The 22,971-nt window shown below is 39.4% G+C and overlaps 1 protein-coding gene across 8 annotated transcripts in view; it reads left to right on the forward strand.

Annotated features, from left to right (window-relative positions):
• Positions 1 to 22,971, forward strand: part of tjp1b (tight junction protein 1b) — a 124,515-nt gene that overhangs the window by 87,670 nt on the left and 13,874 nt on the right. For 4 of the 8 annotated variants that reach the window (XM_079860019.1, XM_079860021.1, XM_079860022.1 and 1 more), the window contains 18 exons: positions 6,246 to 6,302; positions 8,839 to 8,963; positions 10,126 to 10,228; positions 10,609 to 10,933; positions 11,189 to 11,254; positions 11,374 to 11,480; positions 11,670 to 11,838; positions 12,631 to 12,775; positions 13,441 to 13,476; positions 17,755 to 17,882; positions 18,119 to 18,224; positions 18,316 to 18,466; positions 20,276 to 20,384; positions 21,361 to 21,580; positions 21,671 to 21,855; positions 22,050 to 22,145; positions 22,237 to 22,319; positions 22,421 to 22,631. In XM_079860019.1, coding sequence (XP_079716145.1) covers positions 6,246 to 6,302; positions 8,839 to 8,963; positions 10,126 to 10,228; positions 10,609 to 10,933; positions 11,189 to 11,254; positions 11,374 to 11,480; positions 11,670 to 11,838; positions 12,631 to 12,775; positions 13,441 to 13,476; positions 17,755 to 17,882; positions 18,119 to 18,224; positions 18,316 to 18,466; positions 20,276 to 20,384; positions 21,361 to 21,580; positions 21,671 to 21,855; positions 22,050 to 22,145; positions 22,237 to 22,319; positions 22,421 to 22,631 — 2,422 coding nt within the window. The remainder of the gene's footprint in view (positions 1 to 6,245; positions 6,303 to 8,838; positions 8,964 to 10,125; positions 10,229 to 10,608; positions 10,934 to 11,188; positions 11,255 to 11,373; positions 11,481 to 11,669; positions 11,839 to 12,630; positions 12,776 to 13,440; positions 13,477 to 17,754; positions 17,883 to 18,118; positions 18,225 to 18,315; positions 18,467 to 20,275; positions 20,385 to 21,360; positions 21,581 to 21,670; positions 21,856 to 22,049; positions 22,146 to 22,236; positions 22,320 to 22,420; positions 22,632 to 22,971) is intronic. The other 4 variants (XM_079860018.1, XM_079860020.1, XM_079860017.1 and 1 more) reach the window with 3 other exon arrangements.

Genomic DNA, 22,971 nt, shown 5'->3' on the forward strand with positions numbered 1-22,971 from the left:
CTAAGATTAATAAATGCTTTAGAAGGATTTTTCATTGTCAGTTTATTTTAACTAATGTTAAATAATGGATCCTTATTGTAAAGTGTCACTGAACAATAAAGAATCAGAACATATTCAATCAATATCTAGGGCATGTTGTAGTCCAGATTAAAATATAAAAAAATATATATATATATATTTTTTTTTTTTCAAAGTTTGAAAATAAATCTCCTAATACAAAAATATGTGCCCATGATAACAATATCGTGCAGGTTCATTATCGTGATATATCTTATTACCGAATACCGGCACGTGTCTAATGTATACATATATTCCTTTGAATTTTCTTTGCAGCATATATATTTTTTAAAGCTGACTAGGTTAAGACAACAAAGTGTTTGCACCCGCTCTTGGTGCTGTGTAATTTCTAGGTACGTTTCCTTCCGTACCTTCCAACCCTGGAGCCGGCTGGCAGCTTGCCTAGCCTGTCAGAGAAACTGAAGGATGAGTAATGTTGTGTTTAACAGGATAAATCCAAAGCTCTGTTCCAAAGCCTAGTGAGCTTCCTAACTGTCTACTGCCCGCATAGTTAGCTACCTTCTAAGGTGTCATCCTAACCGCCGCAGAACCTTACAAGTGACCGATTTGGAGTGCTGCAATGTCCATTGAGACGTGTCTCGCAATTGATTAGGTTGATTTGAGTTGGATTGGATATTAGCATGATGCTAAACTAAATGCCTAGTTAACATGAAAAAATATTCTGTATTTTTTTATTTCCACTGAGCTCATTGCAATGCATTCTAAGATTGATTGACTGCAACGAAAGTGTTGCGTTAAAATTTGGCCGAAAAGAGGTATTTTTGGAGGTAGCATTATTAAAATAAAAAATGTGATGTTCATACCTGGAGTGTTCCTTTTATTTCAGTAGAGTGGGACATTAGCATGTTTCTAAGTTAATGCTCAATTAATAAGCATAAAGCATCTCGTATTTATTTATTTTATTTTATTTTTTCACTGAGCTGCCTTCTGGAATTGCATTCTCCATGAAGAATATATGTGATATTGCCAGATTTGGCCAAGTTGCCAACAAGGTGTTTTAGGAGGTTATTAAAATTGAAAATTTGGTATTTATACCAGGACTGCAATTTTTACGCCTTGAAGAGATAATCACCCTTACATTGCATGGACAGAAAAACCCCTTATGCATTTTTTTCTAAAATACCTTCTTTTGTGTTGCACAAAACAACATGAGTAAATGTTGGGTGAACTATCTCTTTAAAGACAAGAAATCTTTAAGTCTTCAAGAAGACAAATAAACAGTGCATGTGAATCATCTTTCAAGGACGTCCTCTTGTGTGTGGTATTACAGCAGCTCTTGAGGCTTTAACTTGCTGGATTACGGTCTTCCTGTGCTCTCTGGTTTCTTGTTGGGAAGATTTCTATGATTCAGCCTGTTGTTCCAGAGAGTGAATGTCTAATGCCCCGGACGGCTAATCTGTCAGATCAGAAGTGTGCTGCTCGTTCAAAGCAAGTAGCATTAGTTACAGAACACTAGGAATTGGCCATCTTTGTTGGATGCACTGAAGGTTTTCACCACTTCTCATGCATTTCCTTTTTAACATTCAACAAGGAAGAGAGGACTAGATTGTACAAGAGGCAGATGGAATTTCTAATCCACTTCCTTCCACGTGATGTAATGAGCTTGTTAGCTGCGGAGGGAATGAACGCAATGATTTGGAGTCACTGACTAAATCTGAGTTGGCTGAGTGATTCCCAGTGGGCAGTGGGAATGACGAATAGAAAGAGCTGCTGTCCTCACAAGGACACGGGTTCGATTTCAGCTTGCATCATGTCCTGATATGTGTTTTCTTGCAGTCATCTTTACTCAACTATTCTGTAATTGAAGGCAATAGCCAATAAAAATAATAGTTATTAGAAAAGGTCAACTTGAATGATTTTGGAGCATTAGTCTGGTTTGACCATCCAGTTTCTGGTTTGACCATCCAGTTTCTGGTTTGACCATCCAACTGACCATCCAGTTTCATTGATCAACAACAAGAAATACAACAGTACCAACTTCTAGAGATTGCAAAAGTGATATCAAACTTGACTAACTGACCATCCAGTTTCATGGATCAAGTATGCAAAAACAGTTGGACGGAGCAAAACATCGTAAGTGACGATTTAGTATTTATTGTGCCATGCTAAAACCTTCTTAGCAAAGTTGCAGCTTCAAATACATCTCCAAAGTTGGAGACTGCTGTTAAATTTGCGTTGAATGGCCTCATTTTTACTTGCATCACAAAAAATAACATTGAATCTATCCCAACTAAGGTCAATTGGTTTCCTCTTTTTTTTTTTTTTTTTTTTTGTATAGCCTTGTCTTGCTTACATTTTCGTACAATACGCCATGGAAAGGCCGGCACGACTATCCCACTGGGATTAGCAAGCTTTAACAAGCCTCGCAGAGATGCAGTATATGTTAATGGCACCGGATCGATCCGAGCATCTTCTCATTGCCATGCAGGGCACAGGTGAAGGGTTGAGCTTGCAGTAATTGTCCCCTAGGTCAGCACATTTCCCACAACGCACTGCCCTTGTATTCGCTCTCCTCCCTCCCTCCCTCTTATTTCTTTCTCGGCATCTACTCTTGGTTTTATTTGAATTCATAGCCCGTCTGTCATGTTTCATTACGCTGTAATCGTCAAACGGAGGTTGTTTGGCTGATGTTGGCCGAGGGAATACTATTGCCGATTGGCAGAATAAATCGTACTTTAAAGAGGCCATATTTTGCCCCTTTACAAAGGCTTGATTTTGTTTTTGGGGTCTACTAGAAAAGGTTTTCATGCTTGAATGTTCAAAAAACATTTATTGTTGCAGCTCCTCTCTTCCCAGTCTGTCAGTAAAGCTCTGTTTAGTTCCTGTCTCTGTGAAGCCCCTCCTTCTGAAAAGCACACTGTGCTCTGATTGGTTGGCTGAACCAGCGTGTTGTGATTGGTCAACAAATTAGAGTGTGTTTCAGAATTGTCACGCCCCTTACCATAACCTCAAGTTTTAACTCAACCGGGCCTTGCCCTTTTTTTGTGCATATTCCTTAGGTGGGAATTCTGGGAACGAGTTCAGAAACAGTGCTTCCCTTTGGAATGACTTTGAGCTTTGCAACTTTGCAGACATTTTTCATGCTCAAACAACAACATTGCACACTTAAGAAAGTTGAACAAAAGCATTATAGGTCGTCTTTAATTGTGATCACGATTTTTGCTTTTCTCGATTAATGAAGCATAATCGTCTCCGATATTTGCCAGCTGGTTATTTATCCTGAAAAAGTTTAATTTGCGTTTGACATTTGCGTCATCTTGGAAACAAGCCTCCACAAGCTTTCATGCTTTCGGTTGCCAGATGTCAAGAGTTTAAATCCCCCAATCAGAGCTTTTCTCTTAAATGGATACATGTTCAGCTTGGTGTTTTAGGCCTACTTAATCTTCCTAACCTGGCAACTATGCTCACATGAATAATTTTTTAACAAAATAATGATTATCATTTTAACCAGTTTATTCTAGGACAGTGAATGAAAACCACAAAGTATATCTCTTGACTCTCTGTAGACACCACGAAAAGACAGCAAAGTTTGGACTAATGAGTCTCTCTCATCGACAGACTTCATTTGGTCAGATTAGCATGCTAGTCGAACCAAAACTGCTCGTTCTTCACAATTCACAGGCTCTTTATAAAACGCAGTTGAGATTACAGGGATCAGACCGCAGGCGTTTCTTAGCCTTGGCAAGAGACCGATAACCATAACTCTTGCTGTCAGATTGTAGTAGATCTATTTAACTATCTGCACGCTAACAAGATGTAGTGTGCGGTTTGAGACGGGCCCAACGTTACGGGAAGTCAGAGCCGTGAAGCGAACGAGACCTGAGTTATTATCTGCGAGGTCAAAGGAATTGGACGGATGGACTGAGACTTGATCTCTCAGCTCGTGAAGATGTGACACGGGGACGTCATTCATCCTTCCTTTATCACCGTGAGGTCAGGAGGCAATCGCTTGTGCTTCATAAGGCTATCAGCCCTTTCATCACGGTTTCCATTTGTTACAGAAACCTTCTCTATTTAAGCATCTGTAACATAAACACAACTATACAGATTTGCAAACGCTTCCTGTTGCGTGTAGAAGATTCCTGTTGGAATGTCCCGTTGGAATTTTAGATCATTTTAACCCTGAAAATCCTGAATTATAGTCATGTTTTTTATTAATCAAACTGTCTATTTAACCTTTAGGCAAAATATGTACACTTTTTTTTTTTTGTCTCATATCTGATGTGTCCAGACTTTCATGGCAATTTATTGATCACAAGAAAAGTATATTTTGAATATTGCTGTATATATTACTGTATATTTGATACAGTTGTGTTATCATTAATTGATAATATTACAAAATCGTTTTTGGTTAATAGCTAAAATAAAATATAAGTATTAGATGAAAGCTAATTGAAAGTTAGAAATGTTGCCTGAAATAAGTTCTAAAATTACTAAAACTGAAATAAAAATAAATTAAAGCTAAATAGAAATGTAAAAAAAAAAAAAACTAATAAAAATTGACAAACACATAACAAAATTTCTAAAACTAGCTAAAATTACCAGTATATTATCAGTATACTAAAAAGTGCTATAATAGTATATAAATGATACTAAAGTAACTTATTTTATATTAGGCAATTTTAATAATAATACAAATTAATGCTTTCATCGCTTGTTTCTGCTTTTTTTTTTTTTTTTTGATCCGTAGATTCAGTACTCTTTCAGAAGATGTGTAATAGCGCCCCCTACTGTTTAACAGTGAAAACACGGAAAGATGGAAAATTACGTCAAAAGCGGGGAAAGAGTTAACATCGAAATATATATTGAATGTTTTTGAGAAGGATGAAAACCAGCTTGTGTAGCAAACACTCAATGTTTTTGTCTTACGTAGAGTAAAAAATATTACACGACACCATTTAAACTAAAAACGGAAGACGTTTTGGGTGCCTGAAAACGCAAACTTTTGAAAACGGGTCTCAAAGTGCACGTTTTTGAAAACGTTTTTTCGTGTAAACAACAAAAATGCAAATCTCTGTAGACGATGACGTCACACACATGCGTATAACGTGTTCAGTCTATTGTGTTTCATCGCCATCTAATGGCCTGGCAGCAGAATACAACGTTTTTAGTCTTTTTCGTGGATCCGTGTAAATGGGGATCGTTTTGACAATGGTGTCGTCTGTACGCGGAAAACTCTTGTCTCGCATATCATTGTCGTGCAAACGTACCCTTAGTTTAAAGTTTTAGCATTTGTTCAGGTATCTTGTACATGGTCGTGTTAATGTGAGGAACAAGCTTCTTCGTTTCACTAAAGAGGGAATCTGTCAAACACATTTGAGGAGAGAGTGAAGAATTGCTATGATGTGTGTGTGTGTGTGTGGTGGATATCCTGTCAGGTGCTGGCTCTGGTCCTGACACTGCTGACATTCCTCATCCTTCATGGATTTCCTCACTTGAGGTCTTGCCACGGATGTGATTGAGTGGGAGGCACAGTCGCCCTCGTGGAACATTTCTAGAGCTACAACCCACGATCCTTCTCGCTCACAGTTTAAACCCCGACACTCACATCTAAACCCTCCGCATCACCCTCTTGGTGTTTATTTTGCAGTACATTATCACCACATCCGACTACATAAAATCATTCTCTAAATGTGAGTGTGTTTTTCCCAAGTATGCACTGCTTTGGATCTGATGATCTATAGGATCACAACTGTGCAGCACTGGCGCTGTTGCAGTAACCGTGTGAAGCTGCTGTTCGAGGTGACTGCATTGCAGAAGCCATGGAGAAATACGTGAATAAATCAATGTTTGAGCACCTCAGGTGGCTTTGCTGTGTGTCAGCAGTCCTTTCTCCTCCTCAAGCCTAGCGTTAGGGTTTCACTACCTTTGTTGTTTCCGTGTCTGTTGTGTTACATCATTTCCAAGTCTGCTACATAACGTGTAGGAAGATCATTTAGAGTCTTTGGAGGATTTCTAAAGGTATTTACGGATGTGAAGCGCTGAAACGCTTTCAAAGACATTTCCGAATGTGTGTGTAACCCGCTTGATTTTAATGAATGCATCTGCATCCTTGAGGCCGTGTGGGAATGTAACCAATTAAAGTTGTTGATGTTAATCTAACGATTTGTGTGTTTCTCTATTCATCTTTTTCTTTCTGTTTCTTTTTTTTGTTTCTCTCAATACAGAGTGCAGCAATGGAGGAGACTGTAATATGGGAACAGCACACTGTAACTCTACACAGGGTGAGAATCAATTTCTCTTTTTTGATTTGTGTCTGGAATCCAAGTATGGATAGGCTACTTATCAAATCATGTTGTTTGTGTGATCTACATAATACAATTAAAAACCCTTCGTAATATTGGTAGAATCGCATTTGTGTTTTGTTTTACTCGTTGTTAAAAAATATATTTCTATTTCAAGATGTTCTATTACATTCGGCTGGCAGATTATTATTATTATTATTATTATTATTATTATTATTATTATTATTATTATTATGATGTCAGAATGGGAAAGAAAGGTGATTTAAGCAATTTTGAGCGTGGCATGGTTGTTGGTGCCAGACGGGCCGGTCTGAGTATTTCACAATCTGCTCAGTTACTGGGATTTTCACGCACAACCATTTCTAGGGTTTACAAAGAATGGTGTGAAAAGGGAAAAACATCCAGATTGCGACAGTAGAGGTCAGAGGAGAATGGGCCGACTGATTCAAGCTGATAGAAGAGCAACTTTGACTGAAATAACCACTTGTTACAACCGAGGTATGCAGCAAAGCATTTGTGAAGCCACAACACGCACAACCTTGAGGCGGATGGGCTACAACAGCAGAAGACCCCACCGGGTACCACTCATCTCCACTACAAATAGGAAAAAGAGGCTACAATTTGCACGAGCTCACCAAAATTGGACAGTTGAAGACTGGAAAAATGTTGCCTGGTCTGATGAGTCTCGATTTCTGTTGAGACATTCAGATGGTAGAGTCAGAATTTGGCGTAAACAGAATGAGAACATGGATCCATCATGCCTTGTTACCACTGTGCAGGCTGGTGGTGGTGGTGTAATGGTGTGGGGGATGTTTTCTTGGCACACTTTAGGCCCCTTAGTGCCAATTGGGCATCGTTTAAATGCCACGGCCTACCTGAGCATTGTTTCTGACCATGTCCATCCCTTTATGACCACCATGTACCCATCCTCTGATGGCTACTTCCAGCAGGATAATGCACCATGTCACAAAGCTCGAATCATTTCAAATTGGTTTCTTGAACATGACAATGAGTTCACTGTACTAAAATGGCCCCCACAGTCAGCAGATCTCAACCCAGTAGAGCATCTTTGGGATGTGGTGGAACGGGAGCTTCGTGCCCTGGATGTGCATCCCACAAATCTCCATCAACTGCAAGATGCTATCCTATCAATATGGGCCAACATTTCTAAAGAATGCTTTCAGCACCTTGTTGAATCAATGCCACGTAGAATTAAGGCAGTTCTGAAGGCGAAAGTGGGTCAAACACACAGTATTAGTATGGTGTTCCTAATAATCCTTTAGGTGAGTGTATATATATAATGTTTTTTTTGTTTTTTTTTATGGGAAAACCAAGCAAACTTTTTTTTTTTTGTGTTACATTAAATCATTATACTTTATTGGGTTACTCACTAATAGAAGTGCAAAATACATTTTAAGAAAAGTCACGTCACATGCTATCGGAATTGTCGTAAATACAAGTTTCCTTGTCGGAAACTGGACATGAACGCCCTCTCAAGTCTTCAAAACATTTTGTCATTTCTGTTCTCTACAGCAACAAAGCACTTCAATGCGATGAGCTCTAGGTCTGTCAAATGAAAATTTGAATTTCGAATATCAGTCGAATTTAAAATAAAAGTCCAAATTCAAATGCAAAAACGGTTTATTCGAATTTTAGCAGTGGCGAACAAGATGTCACGATGATATTTAACTCTGCATAAATACATGATGCTGTTTTGTTAATAATTGTTTATGAAATTATATTTGATTAATAAACTTTAGCTTAAACGTTATGCACTTTTTTTTTAACAGACTGTGATGTTATTTCATTGCTTTGAATAAACAGTTTTATGCGGTGCATTGATATTTTGCTCGTTGCGCCCTCTTATAATTTGAATATTAGTAATATTTAATTTGAATGTAGTTTTTCAGCCTTTTTGACAGCCTCAATGAGCTCATACCCACGACTTCAGAAGTGGGAAATAGGACATTTCTGATAACACTTGAAGGCATAAGTTACGTTTGTGTCGTGGTTTTGTTACATTACTTCAGTGAACACTTGGTGTCACATGCACTACATAAGGCCAGAAACTTCTATGAAGGTATGTAGATGCTCATGCTTGGTCAACACATTGCAGTTATGCTAGCTAGCTAGTTTATATCACTTATGTGCGTTAAAGTTGTCAATTTAAAAAGCAACACGTAACTTTGTTACACTCTTGTTACAGTTAAACTGTTCAAGTCGACAATTTATGAACTTTTGTGGAATTCAGGTCCAACATGGCTTGAGTTTTATCGTATTGTTTCTCTCCTCTTTATTTCCGGGACAAGTTCTTTCTATCTCTCCGCCCTTCTCTGCCCTTTCTCTGTATCTCTCTGACCATCACATCCCCTCATTTATCTTCCTTTCCATGCCTCCGATCTTATCTTTTCATTCCCTCTGTCCTATTCCGTCCCTCTCCAGCTCTTCCACCGTGGTGCGAATGTTTCGGTGTCCCTCTCACCTGTTGTGTAACATGTAGATGTGTGTCTCTCAGGCACCAGGGTTCGGCTTCGGGATCGCTATCTCGGGCGGAAGGGATAACCCTCACTTTCAGAGCGGGGAGACGTCCATCGTCATATCTGATGTGCTGAAGGGAGGCCCAGCCGAGGGCTTGCTGCAGTAAGACTCATCTCTTACCTTCTTTATTGAGAATGCCAGTTCAGGTCCACTTTAATTCCTGGATTTGATTTGAATTTGGTGAATTTGATAAGATAGAATGAATTGTCAATGTGACCTTTAAACGTTTCATTTTTTTTAATAGACAATGTACAGTAGAGGCTAAAAGTCATATCTGGCCTAGGAAAATGGACATATTCACCCTTTATTCAAATATTATTCAAAAATGTTAAAGATTTTGTAAGATTATTGTAGTTGTGCTTGGAGTCAATTGTTTTTGTTGTGATTACACAGTGACACATGCCGAATTGTGCGGACATCATTTTTTGGCAAGGCTGTCATACAAAGAAATTATGAACATGCAAAAATAAGAAAGAACCAATTAAATTTAATAACTGATGATTTAACTTTTCCTTTCAGCTTTTTGTTTTTCTATGCTTTTTTTTGCATAGTAAAATAAATCTGTAGCTGTAGATTTCCTTTTTTTTCTCTCGAATAATATTGATAAATACCTTCTAGTTTGTTTTTTTCTTCCCTCATATTTAAAATATATAAAATACTTCCCTTATATTTTGATGGTTTAGTCGAACTTGTAGGGTCATTAAAAACAAATATCCCCACCGGAAATCACTTTTGGCCACTGCTGTATTTTATGAATTACTCCTAAACACGTTATGCATTATTTCCAGAAATATCAGATGATATTAATAATGTTTGGGATGCTACCTAAATAAATTAATATTTAATAGATAATATTTATATTTTATATATATTTATTAATCAAATTATATAAATTGTATTGAAAACGTGTATTAAATTAAATTAGAAAAGTGCAAATTAAAAGAATTTCACCTGTTCTCGGAGAGTATAGTTGGACCCACTGTACATGTTGTGTATTATCAAATATATTTATTTTAAATTTATAAATTTTATATACCATGGTAAAAGATTATCTTTTACAGGGTGCTCTGATAACTCAAAGTAATCAGTTGATCTTATAAAATAAAATGTCTAAAATATATAAAATAAAAATCTGCTCTTCCCCCTCATGGAGTTTTTAGCGTGTAAACGCATGAGCGCACAGGACTGCTGATCAAGCTTTGCACTGAGATCAGTTGGAGTGGCACTTTTGCTTACTGCTTTTTGCACTTTTTGCCCCCGGCAGGGAAAATGACAGAGTGGTGATGGTCAACGCCGTCTCCATGGATAACGTGGATCATGCATATGCAGTGCAGCAACTTCGGAAAAGTGGGAAGAATGCAAAAATAGTATGTATCCCACTTTTTTTTATTCTCTTATTTTCTCTCTATCTCTCTCTCTGTGTGTGTCTCTCTCTCTCTCTCTCTCTCTCTCTCTCTCTCTCTCTCTCTCTCTCTCTCTCTCTCTCTCTCTCTCTCTCTCTCTCTCTCTCTCTCTCTCTCTCTCTCTCTCTCTCTCTCTCTCTCTCTCTCTCTCAGACATTTATTTATATTATTTGTATTACATTTTCAAAATGTTAATTAAAGGTAGTCTGGTATTTGAAGTATGTTTATTAAAGTAGCCTCACACTTTTGGACCCACTTTTATTCATTTATTTTGCACTAAAATCCATAAGAGAATGTTTTAGAGATGTATTGGAGATACAAAATGTGGCCAAAAATCTGTCCAGACCATCAGGAGAAAGAGGAAGGTGCAGATCCCTATGGGGCGCACGGGTGATCGCGAGACCATGTCGGAGCACGACGAGGACGATGACAGTTACGAAGAGGAGATTTACGAGGCACGGAGCGGCCGGAGCGCCTACAGCGGGGGCGGAGCCACGGGCCGGAGGAGCGGCAGGGGCGAACGGCTGGGCGGGAGGAGGGACCGGGACAGAGAGCGCAGCGGCTCCAGAGAGAGGAGTCTGTCCCCACGCTCGGACCGCCACTCTGTGTCCTCCAACCTCCCCCCTCGCCCAGCCAAGGTCACCCTCATCAAGTCCCGCAAAAATGAAGGTGAACATGGCCGCTTCGAGCCTGCCAACCGGCGTCGTCCAATCACTTTTGCCCTTACATAGCACAACAAGTTTCCAGGTGGTCTGTCCCCATTCAATTGAAAATGCTACACAAAACAACATAATCTCATCCAGTCAGAACATATTTGAAGTTTAATGTTTAGTCCCAATGACATTTTTGCTATGTCAACCCTCTACGCACACCGTGGCAATAAAATTGCCAACGGCTAGTCATTTTTTAGTTTTCTCTTTTTAGATTCCCGCCCACTACTGATGGAACCAGCCGGCAGTGGTTGCCTGGCCTTAAAGGATGAAAAACAAAGTTAGTCATTTTTTACAGGAAAAAGGGTTGTGTGTGCAGGTTTCCATCAGGAAAAAAAGCAACTTTATAGCTAACATATGCTAACATGCTGTATGTGTTTCTGCGGTTTACTCTGTAAGCAGAATACGGGCTTCGCCTGGCCAGCCACATCTTCGTAAAGGACATTTCCCCCGAGAGTCTGGCAGCTCGAGACGGAAACATACAGGAGGGAGACGTGGTGCTCAAGGTAAGATAAATGACCACCTGTAGGAGAGGGGAAACAGATGGAGAGAGAGAAGGGAGTGTATTAAGTGACGAGCGTGACTGAAGTGAGGCATTTAGTGATGTGAGGAATTATGAGAGAATGCAGACATTTGCTAATGGAGATAAATGACAGCGCTCTCATCTTTTTTATTATCATTTACTCTGGAACTAGATTAATGGCACTGTGACTGAGAATCTGTCCCTGATCGATGCTAAGAAACTGATCGAGAGGTCAAAGGGCAAGCTGAAGATGGTGGTGCAGAGAGACGAGAGGGCGACCCTGCTCAATATCCCCGACATGGATGACAGCATACCTTCAGCGAATGCCTCTGACAGAGATGGTGAGAGAGTGTCTGTACAGCACACACACCTACCAGTCAAAGTGGATTTGATTTATTCTTTTCAAAGTCTACCTGCTTATATATATTTAGAAAGCTGTAACTTTAATTCACAAAGAGATCCTACTAAATAAATGCATGTTTTATTAACAGTACATTTTGTTTTACAGTAAAAACATCTAAACAAAGCAAGATAATTGCGTGACATTATTGTTTTAGTGAATATATCTTTTATATTGTTGTGGTTTTAAGCATAAACCTCACTAAATTTTGTTAAATAAAACAATTTATACTTAAACAGTTTTTAATGCTTATTTTAGTATTATTTATATACCATTATTGTATTAAAATTGAGTTATTTAGTTTTGTACTTTCACAGGTTTTATTTGAAATTTAGTTGAAATTTTTAGTAAATTTTTCAAATATGTAATTGTTTTTCTTGTTTTAAGCAGTGTTGTTGCTGTTAACTAAAACTTAAACTGTGAGAAAAGCTATATATTTAAATATAAATATAAAATTTAAATGATAAAAATGACAAAAGCACATAAAACTACCAGGAATTATTAGGTAAATTAATTGTATATTGTTTAGACCTTCTTTTTTTACCAAGACAAGGCAAAACAAAAAAATGATTTTGAAAATGATTTTGGATGTTTTTATGTTTTTCTTATTTGAAAAAATCCATTTGGATTTTTTAGGGAAAAATAGAATATCTCAATAGCAATACTTTATATTGACTTAGTATACTGGAACAATCACCTGTAATGGTGTGAAATCATGTGATCTTTGTGTTAGATATTTCAGACATCCACTCCGTGGCCTCCGATCATTCCAACCGATCCCACGAGCGGAAGAGAAGCAGCCGGTCTCGATCCCCGGACCGCCGCTCTGAGCCCTCGGACCACTCCAGACACTCTCCGCCGCAGATCAGCAACGGCAGGTCCGAAACCTTTTCTGTTTCTATTGCTTTTCACACAAGATGTTGGTACAGATGAAATCAGCGGTCTGATTCACCTGCCGGAAATGTACTACGCTTTGGAGCCAAATCATCTCCAAATAGTCTCCCCCCTCATTATTAAAGTCTTCCTGTTTTTATAAGATTCAACAGATTGAACTTTAAGAGCTGAAGTTTCAGGCCTGCTCACCGCTGATATGAGAACAGGCACATGAGAAAAGGTTCTGTCAGACGGTACCGCAGCTCTTGACAAAACGCTCCTGTAAATTGGATGTGTCCTAGATAGATAAACCAGGGTGTGACAGCGGTAGAGGATGAGAGGAATTTCATCTCCCTGCAAATGTGCCATCCTCCTAAATGAAACCTTAAATTTAAAGGTGGCGTGTGTTATTTTTTTGATGGTGAAGTGCTTTCAAATACTTGAAAGCATCAGTAGGTCATTTGTAGGTTGACTTAGGAAGAGAGGAAACTCTCTGGCACTATGTATGCTTTTTTGTGTTTTTGAGAAGGCTCCAACTGGTTGGCTGGCTTTAGTTTTAGAAGAAGAAATTACACACTTCACACAAGCCAGAATTGACCACACACATGTTTACAGACCTTCAGGTTTGTTGGTGTTCATGAAGTTTCTTCTGATTCTTGTTTTGAATCAGGGCCGCAGGGCCGACGACTCAGAGAACCCGGCCAGTGTAAGTTTATGGGTCCGGTTAACGCAAGCGTCCCGAACATAGCTAACCAAACTAACGCTTTTGTGAGCTTTGCACTAAAGCATGTGACGGGGGAGCTTCACAAAGTGATGTAACCCAACATGTGTGTGTGTGTGTGTGGTATGCTGAAAATTTATGCGAACTACTTGACATGTTCATTTCATCATTCCAACGTCACAACCCTGGCTAAGGGAATGAAGCCCAACAAACCAACTTGTGTACAGGGAATTCATTGGTTTGTGTGCCTAATCCCAGCATGCGTCTCTGACATCAAACATATCCCTCCATTCATTCTCATTTATTCAATTTCACAGAACTGGTCTCAGCTGTTACACCTTTCCTGCTGAGCAAAGACAAGTATAGGGGTGTCTGTTGATAACGTACAATACACACGTGCTCCAAAGGGCTGCTGCTGTCAGTTTCGCAGTGTTGGCGAAAACATGCTTCTTTTAACATCATTTGTAGTAGTAGTTCTCTGCCTTGGAGAGTTCTTGGTATTACAGGCACATCTGCTCTGCCAACCATCCTTGAAAGTCGTCCAATAGGATTGAAGCACCACCTGCACCATGTGCGTAGACACAAACATTTGGAATCGGTGAAGACAGAGGCAGCGTGCTGAAAGCTTTAGTTGTTGCTTTGTAAACCTTTTCTGATAAGAACATCACTGAATTCCTTCAGGTTTAATGGATGGAACCGTTGAGGAGTCAATTTTTGTTTTATCTGAGAACCACCTTTTTTTGCGGGCTGGAAACATGGACTGCTGCCAGAATGGGCAAGGCAGCATGTCGGTGGTACCAACTAATAAAATATGTTCTATGAATGTTTTATGACATTCCCCTTAAGTTATTAAAATATTATTCTGAATGTTCTCTGAACAGTAATCAGTCCTCTGAAAAAAAGTTTTTTTTCTCAGTGATTGGAATATTAAAGAAATAGTTCACTTCAAAATGAAAATTCTGTCATCATTTACTCTCCCTCAAACCTGTATGAGTTTCTTTCTTCTGCTGAACACAAAGAAAGATATTTTGAAGAATGTCAGTAACCAGACAGTTGATGAACCCTACTGACTTCTATAGTATTTTTTTCCTACTATGGAAGTCAATGGGATCTATCAACTGTCTGGTTACCGACATTCTTCAAAATATCTTTCTTTGTGTTCAGCAGAAGAAAGAAACTCATACAGGTTTGAAACAACTTGAGGGAGAGTAAATGATGAGAACATTTTCATTTTGAAATGAACTATTCCATTTTGTCATTTTGCAAACATCATGGGAAGACCAGATGACTTTGAAAGAATGTACTTTTATCATTACTGGAAGACCTTTGTGCAAAACTCTTAGAGAACCGTGTCAAAACGTGTTCTGAGAACGTTTACTCTTAGCTTGGATGTTTGAGAACATGAAGCAGAACTCCCTGTCCCACTGAGACCATAAGAGAAGACGGATACATATAAATCAAAATGTATTTCTAGTTTTGCCCGTCTGCTACCTTTTATGTCTCGTGGACGTCCTTGTGTTGCCATCAGCCAGTGAGACTAATCATGATGTTTCAGAGTGATTAGTCACATGGCATTTCCTGAACAACTGCCATTGAGAAGTATCATAGACATTGGTTTGAACCTTGTGTACGAACAAGATCCAACATTTCTTTTCTCTTGCTTGGTTGATTTTACCAGCCTGGTAACAAAGAGGAAAGAAGGCGATTTAAGATGTCCTACCAAGTTCATCTCTCCATTTTCTCTTTCAATTAAAGAATAGAGAATTAAACTAGTGTTTGGTGAATTACAAATTAAATAGGATTACCAACTTTTTAAAGGGAGGAAAAAAGTTGAATGGTATGTTGATGTCGAAGTCTCTACAACGTTCAGTTGGACTCTACGATATTTTAAGTCGTTGGGCACTAGATGGACGCTAGCCAAATCAGGCAGATGCCAACTTGGGCATGCTCTCATTCTCAAAACTAGTAGTGTTTATACATTTTGGTGTTTAATTTAAGGACATTGTTGTTCACTTTTGTACTATAAAAAAAGTGTTGGGTCGGCACTTAATGTCCGATGTGAAATTTAGGTCCCAGTTAAGGACGTACTGAATTACACATCTAATTTCCTGTTGAGAATAAAAACTCATCACATCCCCGATTCAGAGGGCCATATTTATTCGAAACAGAGCGCAACATGCAATGCAAGTGCAAGCATTTTTTCTCTTGTAGTTAATTTTATTGATTATTATAACTGTAAAGAGCCTCGAGTGCACAATGGAGTCTTTAATACTTTAAGGTAATAGTGCATTATGCCATGCACTTATCCTCAATCAGCCAAGGCTTATTATTGCGGCACACCGTTGCTAGGAAAGATATTCGTCATTGTCATGAATAAAAGAGGACCACGTGTGGCGGCCCGGCCCTGCAGAGATGGAGAGTTTCTGCAATCCGTGGATGTCGCCCGCTGTTGTTTACCGTGACAATAAAGGTCGTGGGCAGGACCCGTCATCTTTGGCCATGTGCCGATTTTTGGAGTGCCTCAATGGCGGTGGTGCACCTGGAGTCCTTTTCTCTTTGTCGTCTCTCTCTCTCTCTCTCTCCTCCATTACTCCAGATCAGATGGTCTGCGCTAAATATAGTCCAACAAAGGAGCTGCAAAACACAGCTGTGACCTTCAAGACTACCTAGCTGCCCTAGCCACACAACGTCCTCCCTCTCTCCCCATCTACCTCGCTCTCATCTGCCATTTGTCTTTCAGTGTAAACAGTGTTTTATGGGTTGTGTGCTTAGGCTCGATAGTGTGGAAAAAGCGGCGTTGTTTTTTGGTTGTCCTGCTGTGAGCAGAGCATGCATTAATCATCAAAAGCTTTAACCGAACAGCACAAAGCTCATCTCATCCCACACTGTACCGTATATTTTCAGTGTCTTGGTTTACAGGTGTGTTGTTGATGTACATTCACTTACGGCCTGAAACATACTCTACCAAGTACATGAACGCAAACATTTTGCATTCTCAGCGTTGCCACAAGGGGCGCTATAGTGCACATTTGCGTAAATTGTCAGTTCTTTCAGGTCAGCTACTGTCCTAGTGGAGCAAGAATATTGTCGAGCATGTTTGTTAAAGTAAGTTCAATGCTTGACCTCTGGTTTTAATAGCACAGATATATGAGAGTGACTCTCTCGCCGTCTGGAGTGTTGAGGTCGGTTACCGCCACAACAACACAAGATTGCGTGTTAAAGTACTTCATTGATATACAGACATCGATTTGGTTTGCCAAGCGTTCACATCTGCGTTTGAGTACTTGTGTCGAGGATGTTTGTGGCCTTTGGAGAAAATGTGTTTAGCTTTTAAAAGTGAATTTGATGTGTCTTGATTGGTTTGATCACATTTTATTTATACTGTTTCAATGAATAAGTAAAAAAGTTTTGTTTAAAGTGTGTTAGTGTTTCCAGACATTAGGCATTTTATGAGTTCTTTAGGAAGTCCGTATTTAATCTCTGATTTTTTATATCCGTCTTATCAGATATCTGATGTTTTTATATGGATACCAGTCAGTAAAGTTGATTTTTGGGGGTCTGATTCATTTTAGTGATTTGGTTTGTTCGAAGAGAACGAGATTACTGATTCGTTTCAGTCATCGTTCAAAAATATTTCCAGTAGTTTGGCTATTTGCATGTCCCTTTTTGTAAGAAAATAAGTATTTAGTGAATCAATAATAGTGGTATAGTCATATTTTAAGTTATAAGTTCCGTTTTATACAATACATAACAGGAAGTCTGTTTCATGTTAGAAATTTGGTTAATTTAGATTCTTTCAATGAATTCAGAAGACTGATTCACTAATCATCATTCAACACTGGCAAAAGTCAGTATTATTATCGATACATTTTATAAATCAGTGTTTTTTTTTAGTTGTACATCATGTAAATGTAGATATTGGAGTTTGATGTCACTCTAGTTGAGATGCTAATTGTATTTGATCCATATAAACCTACTTTTAAGTCTAAGTTGAAGAAGATTCGTTCTGAGAATTGAGAATTTTGCATTGCTTATGGTCAAACATATCACACTCCCCTTATTGTTTTACTTCAAAACAAACTTGTCACACACAATCCACTGATTTAAATTGCTTCTCATGTCAGTTTGACCAAATCATTAAAAAGAAACAACTTCAAAGAATGATTCATCCACAGATTTACTACATTTACGCTCATTAAAGACTAATGCATGAAATAATTTCCTGTGTGGGATTCTAACAGCTTGTCTTCTTTACGCCCCCAGTCACCGGAGCCGTGATGAAGACAGGATCTCCAAGGCTGGGCCGCTTCCTCTACCTGCTAAGATGGTGGAGGAGATGCCGAAAGAGCAGAGCGCAGCCAGAGAAGAGAAACAGCTCCCCCCTCTGCCAGGTCAGAGGTCATTACACATGGATACACTGATCAAACACTCTCTGCCTGTGCACGTGGGCTTGTGTTCGTGCGCAGCTGGTGATGAGCAGCAGGAGTTTGTCAGTTGTGACAGTGTCTTCCCACCTGCTTCGTCCCGCTGGGCGTCTTTGACCTCCCAGTGTGCGACAAGCTCATGTGGTGACAATTCTGTGTGTGTGTGTTTTACTCAGCTATTCAATGTGCTTTGATCTCCTCAGAGCCCAAGCCTGTGTACGCTCAACCTGGCCAGCCTGACGTGGACCTGCCTGTTAGTCCGGCAGACGCCCCCGTGCCCAGCGTCACAAATGATGACAGCATTTTGCGGTGCGTCTACCAACTTGCCCAAACCCAAAACTGTTTTAGAGATGTTGAGAATGAAACGTCCCTAGATGCATGTTTGTGTGTCCACCCTCAGGCCGAGCATGAAGCTGGTGAAGTTTAAGAAGGGCGAGAGTGTTGGATTGAGACTCGCTGGTGGGAATGATGTCGGGATATTTGTGGCGGGAGTTCTGGAGGACAGTCCTGCTGCTAAAGAGGGCCTGGAGGAGGGAGACCAGATTCTCAGGGTGAGTTCACTGATTAATTACTGCAAAAACTTCAGTCTACAAAAGCTGTCTACATAGACAGCCTCTTCTAAAGGTCATCAGGAGACTGTCCTTTTGGTTGCTAGTGATCCACCAATCAGACAGTCACTGTTACTGTGGAAGCAAGAACTATGGCAAAAGAACTCGACAGCAACTGCCCACTCCCATGATGCATTGCGAATTATGTAAAATAGTTAATCTCTTTTCACTCTCAAACAACTTGTGTATAAATGTGTACAAAGTATATTTATAAATGCACTACTGTTCAAAATGTTGGGTTCTGTTATATTTTGAAATAAGTCTGACACTAAGGCTGCATCTATTTTATGAAAAATACAGTAATGTTGTGAAATATTATTACACTTAACTGTTTTATATTTTAAAATGTAATTTATTCCTGTGATCAAAGCTGTATTTTCAGCATCATTACTCCAGTCTTCAGTGTCACATGATCCTTCAGAAATCATTCTAATATGATGATTTGATGCTCAAGAAACATTTCTTTATAATATCAACTTGATCGTGCAGGATTATACTTATTATATATACTTATATATGTATATATATTTGCGCAGAAAATGAAGTATACCCGGGCCTTAATGCGCCCTTGATGAAATTTCTTTAGAAAAAATCTTACTGACCCCAAACTTTTGAAATGAATTGTATATGAATATTGAACTTTTGTGTTTGATTTGATTTACTTGTGCTTCATGTAGATCATTCCCTCATAAAGATAAGTGCACATTAAAGGCTTATAAAAATGAATGGGAAAATTACTTCTCGAGCCATTTTTATAATAATATAATATGCATTTTTGTACTAAAAATAGGTAAAATAGTTATTTATAAGACTATTAGAACCGTTTTCTTATGATACATAAGAATACCGTCTTGAATTTTGAGTTCACCGCAGAATCATCTGAAAAAAATACATGTGACGCTGCCTTAACTTTTTGCTAATAATTGGTATGATGTTTGGATCGTGTGTGTGGCCTTGTAAACCCTACATTATGGGGACAAAATGTCCCCACAAAGATGGCAATACCCGAAATACTTGTCTTTGTGGTGACATTTTTTGGTGTTTTTTGCAAATGTAAAAATGCAGAAAGTTTTTGTGTGATGGGTAGATTTAGGGGTAGGGTTAGCGTCAGGGGATAGAATATATACAGTTTGTACAGTATAAAAATCATTACTTTTGTTGAAAATCCTTATAAAACATGAAAACCCAATGTGTGTGTGTGAATGTGCATCTGATTTTTATACCTGCTTGGTTTGTGCTCAAGCTACTGCATCTCTTACAGTTTCTTAGCCGTTCAGCTTGTTGTTTGTGGTGGCGTTTAGCTCTTGTGATGAATAACCGGAGTGGGACTCTTAAAAGCCTGTGGGTGAAGGGAGATTTGGTGTCCCGGCTTTTATAACCTTCTGTTTACGGGCTCTTTAATGGCAGCCTTAGTTTTATGGCGGTTCTCCCTTCCAAAATGTCCCTCTTGTGCTGTATGGATGGCATTAAACCTCAGTGTGTGAAGATGCTTGCCTTCTCTCAGGATGGTTTCCCCGGTGACGTTGGTTTCCTTCACCTCGCTGCCAAACGCAGCCTCTTTCTTTTCCTCGCTGGGTTTTTCCAACATGCTTATTCTTTATTCAGAACATTTGTCACTTTCCCTTTTCTCGCAAACCTCACCACCCACCACCCAATCACAGTTTTTTCACAAACCTGCCTCTTGAAACTTTCTGCCCATTCATTAGTCCCTTTTAGAGTGTTCTAATTAGCTTTTCTTCGAACCCTTTCCAGGTAAACAACGTGGATTTCGCGAACATCATCCGTGAGGAGGCAGTGCTGTTTCTGCTGGACCTGCCCAAAGGAGAGGAGGTCACCATCTTAGCCCAGAAAAAGAAAGATGGTGAGGATGCAGTCGGTCAGGTCTTGGTATACGTGGCTTGATTTAGGGCAGGCTTGATTTTATCCATCAGGAATTGATTAGATCAACAAAAGTTCCAGAATGGACGAAGACTTATTTGAGTTTGTTACAACAATGCCCCTAAATAGCTTTTTGGTTGTAACATCAGCAGAAAATGAGGGACGAGCATGTTAATGTGTTTTCATTTACAAAATAATTTAAATAATAATATCATAACCTAGCTTGATTACATCCAATCAATTCTTTATGGCCTAATTGCCTAAATGTGGAGATGCTGCTCACTGCGGAGCCATTGGAGAAGAGCCCTTCTCTGAATGTAATTTTCTTTTCTTTTTTTTATTTATGTAATTTTAATCATCCAGAGAGATGGAGCTGAATGTCGCTTGGCTCTGCAGTGAGCACCACTTGTAAATGTGTGAAAATGAGTGTTATTTTAATGTTTTGTAACCAGTTAGTGCTATGGTAAGCTAGTTAGCCAAGCTGTCAATGCCTGATCAAAAATGAACGTGTTATCATGATATCTTATTCTAGCTAATCAAAAGAGGTTGTTTTTCTTAACCAGTTACCGTTATGCTTAGCTAGTAGGTTAATCGGTTACCTTTTTCCATCTCAGTGGATGATCGGAATCGTACTAATCGAAACAGCTTTTTTTTAACCCGTTAACACTATTATAAGCTAAGTTGTTAGCTTGTTAACCGAAAGTTAACTAACAACACAAAGTTAAAAAAAGTTTAATTTGACTATTTTGGTTTTGATAATATAATGTCTAAGGGCAAAAAGATTCTGTGGAGGGATGGAATCTTTTCCACCAAGCTGGTTTTCACTGGTCAGGCTACGCTGGTTCTTGATTGTTTTTTTTTGCCACTTGTTAGACTGACCAGCAAAACCACCTTAAACTGGTTCAAGTTTTTTAGCAGGACTGCTAAATAATAATAACATACATTTCTTTGCTTCCCAGTGTACCGGCGCATTGTAGAGTCCGACGTTGGTGACTCGTTCTACATCAGGACCCATTTTGAGTATGAGAAGGAGTCGCCCTACGGCCTGAGCTTCAACAAGGGTGAGGTCTTTAGAGTGGTTGACACCCTTTACAATGGCAAATTGGGCTCCTGGCTCGCCATCCGCATCGGCAAGAACCACCAGGAGGTGGAGCGGGGCATCATCCCCAACAAGAATAGGTACTGAAACCATTTGTATTTGTTGGCATTCAGTCATGCTTGTTTGAAGTGTTGTCATTCAAGTTTGGACTGATGTTTTGTGTCCTGCAGGGCTGAGCAGCTATCGAGTGTCCAGTACACTCTCCCAAAGACTCCAGGAGGGGATCGGGCCGACTTCTGGAGGTTCAGAGGCCTCCGTAGCTCCAAACGAAACCTGAGGAAGAGCAGAGAGGACCTTTCTGCTCAGCCCGTCCAAACAAAGTTCCCTGCTTATGAAAGAGTGGTGCTTAGAGAAGGTACGGCACCTGCTCTTATAGCCGCCTTTTAGTTGCTTTAACTATTTGTGGTTTGGACATCTATTGTTTTTAAGATTTGCTAATCAGTTTCAGTCCATCTGTTGATGTTTGCGGGAAATAATCTGTTAGATTTACATTGAGGGACAGCAGTTTTGTATGAATCTAGTAAACCTGTTGTTTCTCCTGCATAAAAGCTGGTTTCTTGAGGCCAGTGGTCATTTTCGGGCCTATTGCGGATGTCGCAAGAGAGAAACTGTCGAGAGAGGAGGCTGACCTCTTTGAACTTGCAAGTGAGTTTTGTGTACTGAGATTTGATGTAGTTTTTTCTTTAATATTTAGAAGGTGAATCTGTATAAACCTGTCGTCTTCTCCTCCTCTCAGAGAGTGAACCCAGAGACGCGGGGACAGACCAGCGCAGCTCTGGAATCATTCGTCTCCATACCATTAAACAGATCATTGACCGAGTGAGTATGGAATAATTTAGTTAACTGCCATCCCGCTTTCCTTCTCTCCGCTCGCGAGCAAAGACACAGCTGGTGTTTCATGATTCTGTTTGTACTGCTAGGACAAGCATGCCGTGCTGGACATCACACCCAACGCGGTGGATCGTCTGAACTACGCTCAATGGTACCCCATCGTGGTGTTCCTGAATCCAGACAGCAAGCAGGGTGTCAAGAACATGAGGACCAGGCTCTGTTCCGAGTCCAGGAAGAGCGCCCGGAAGCTGTACGAGCGCGCTCTCAAACTGAGAAAGAACAACCATCATCTCTTCACCAGTGAGTTGACCAAAACATCGAAATAACATCATGTCGTTGCAAAATTATGTCTTTCTTTAGTCCGTGGAACACAAAAGGAGATATTTTCCATATAATGACCTTATATGGACTTGTCCATATAATGAAAGTGAATTAAGGACTGGGACTTTTGCAAGCTTCAAAAAGGATGCAAAAGGACCATAAACGTAGTCTAAAGTAGCTTTCTGTGAGGAACAGAGTGAAATTTAAGTCATAGGTCACCGCTTATTATTTTTAATGGTTAGGATAGCATTGTTGTTGTTAGTTATTAGCACAATGCTGTGATTTGCTTACAGAATTAATTGCAACTCTGCTTCCTTTT

This window comes from Squalius cephalus, assembly GCF_949319135.1.
Source record: "Squalius cephalus genome assembly, chromosome: 23".
NCBI classification, from domain to species: domain Eukaryota; kingdom Metazoa; phylum Chordata; class Actinopteri; order Cypriniformes; family Leuciscidae; genus Squalius; species Squalius cephalus.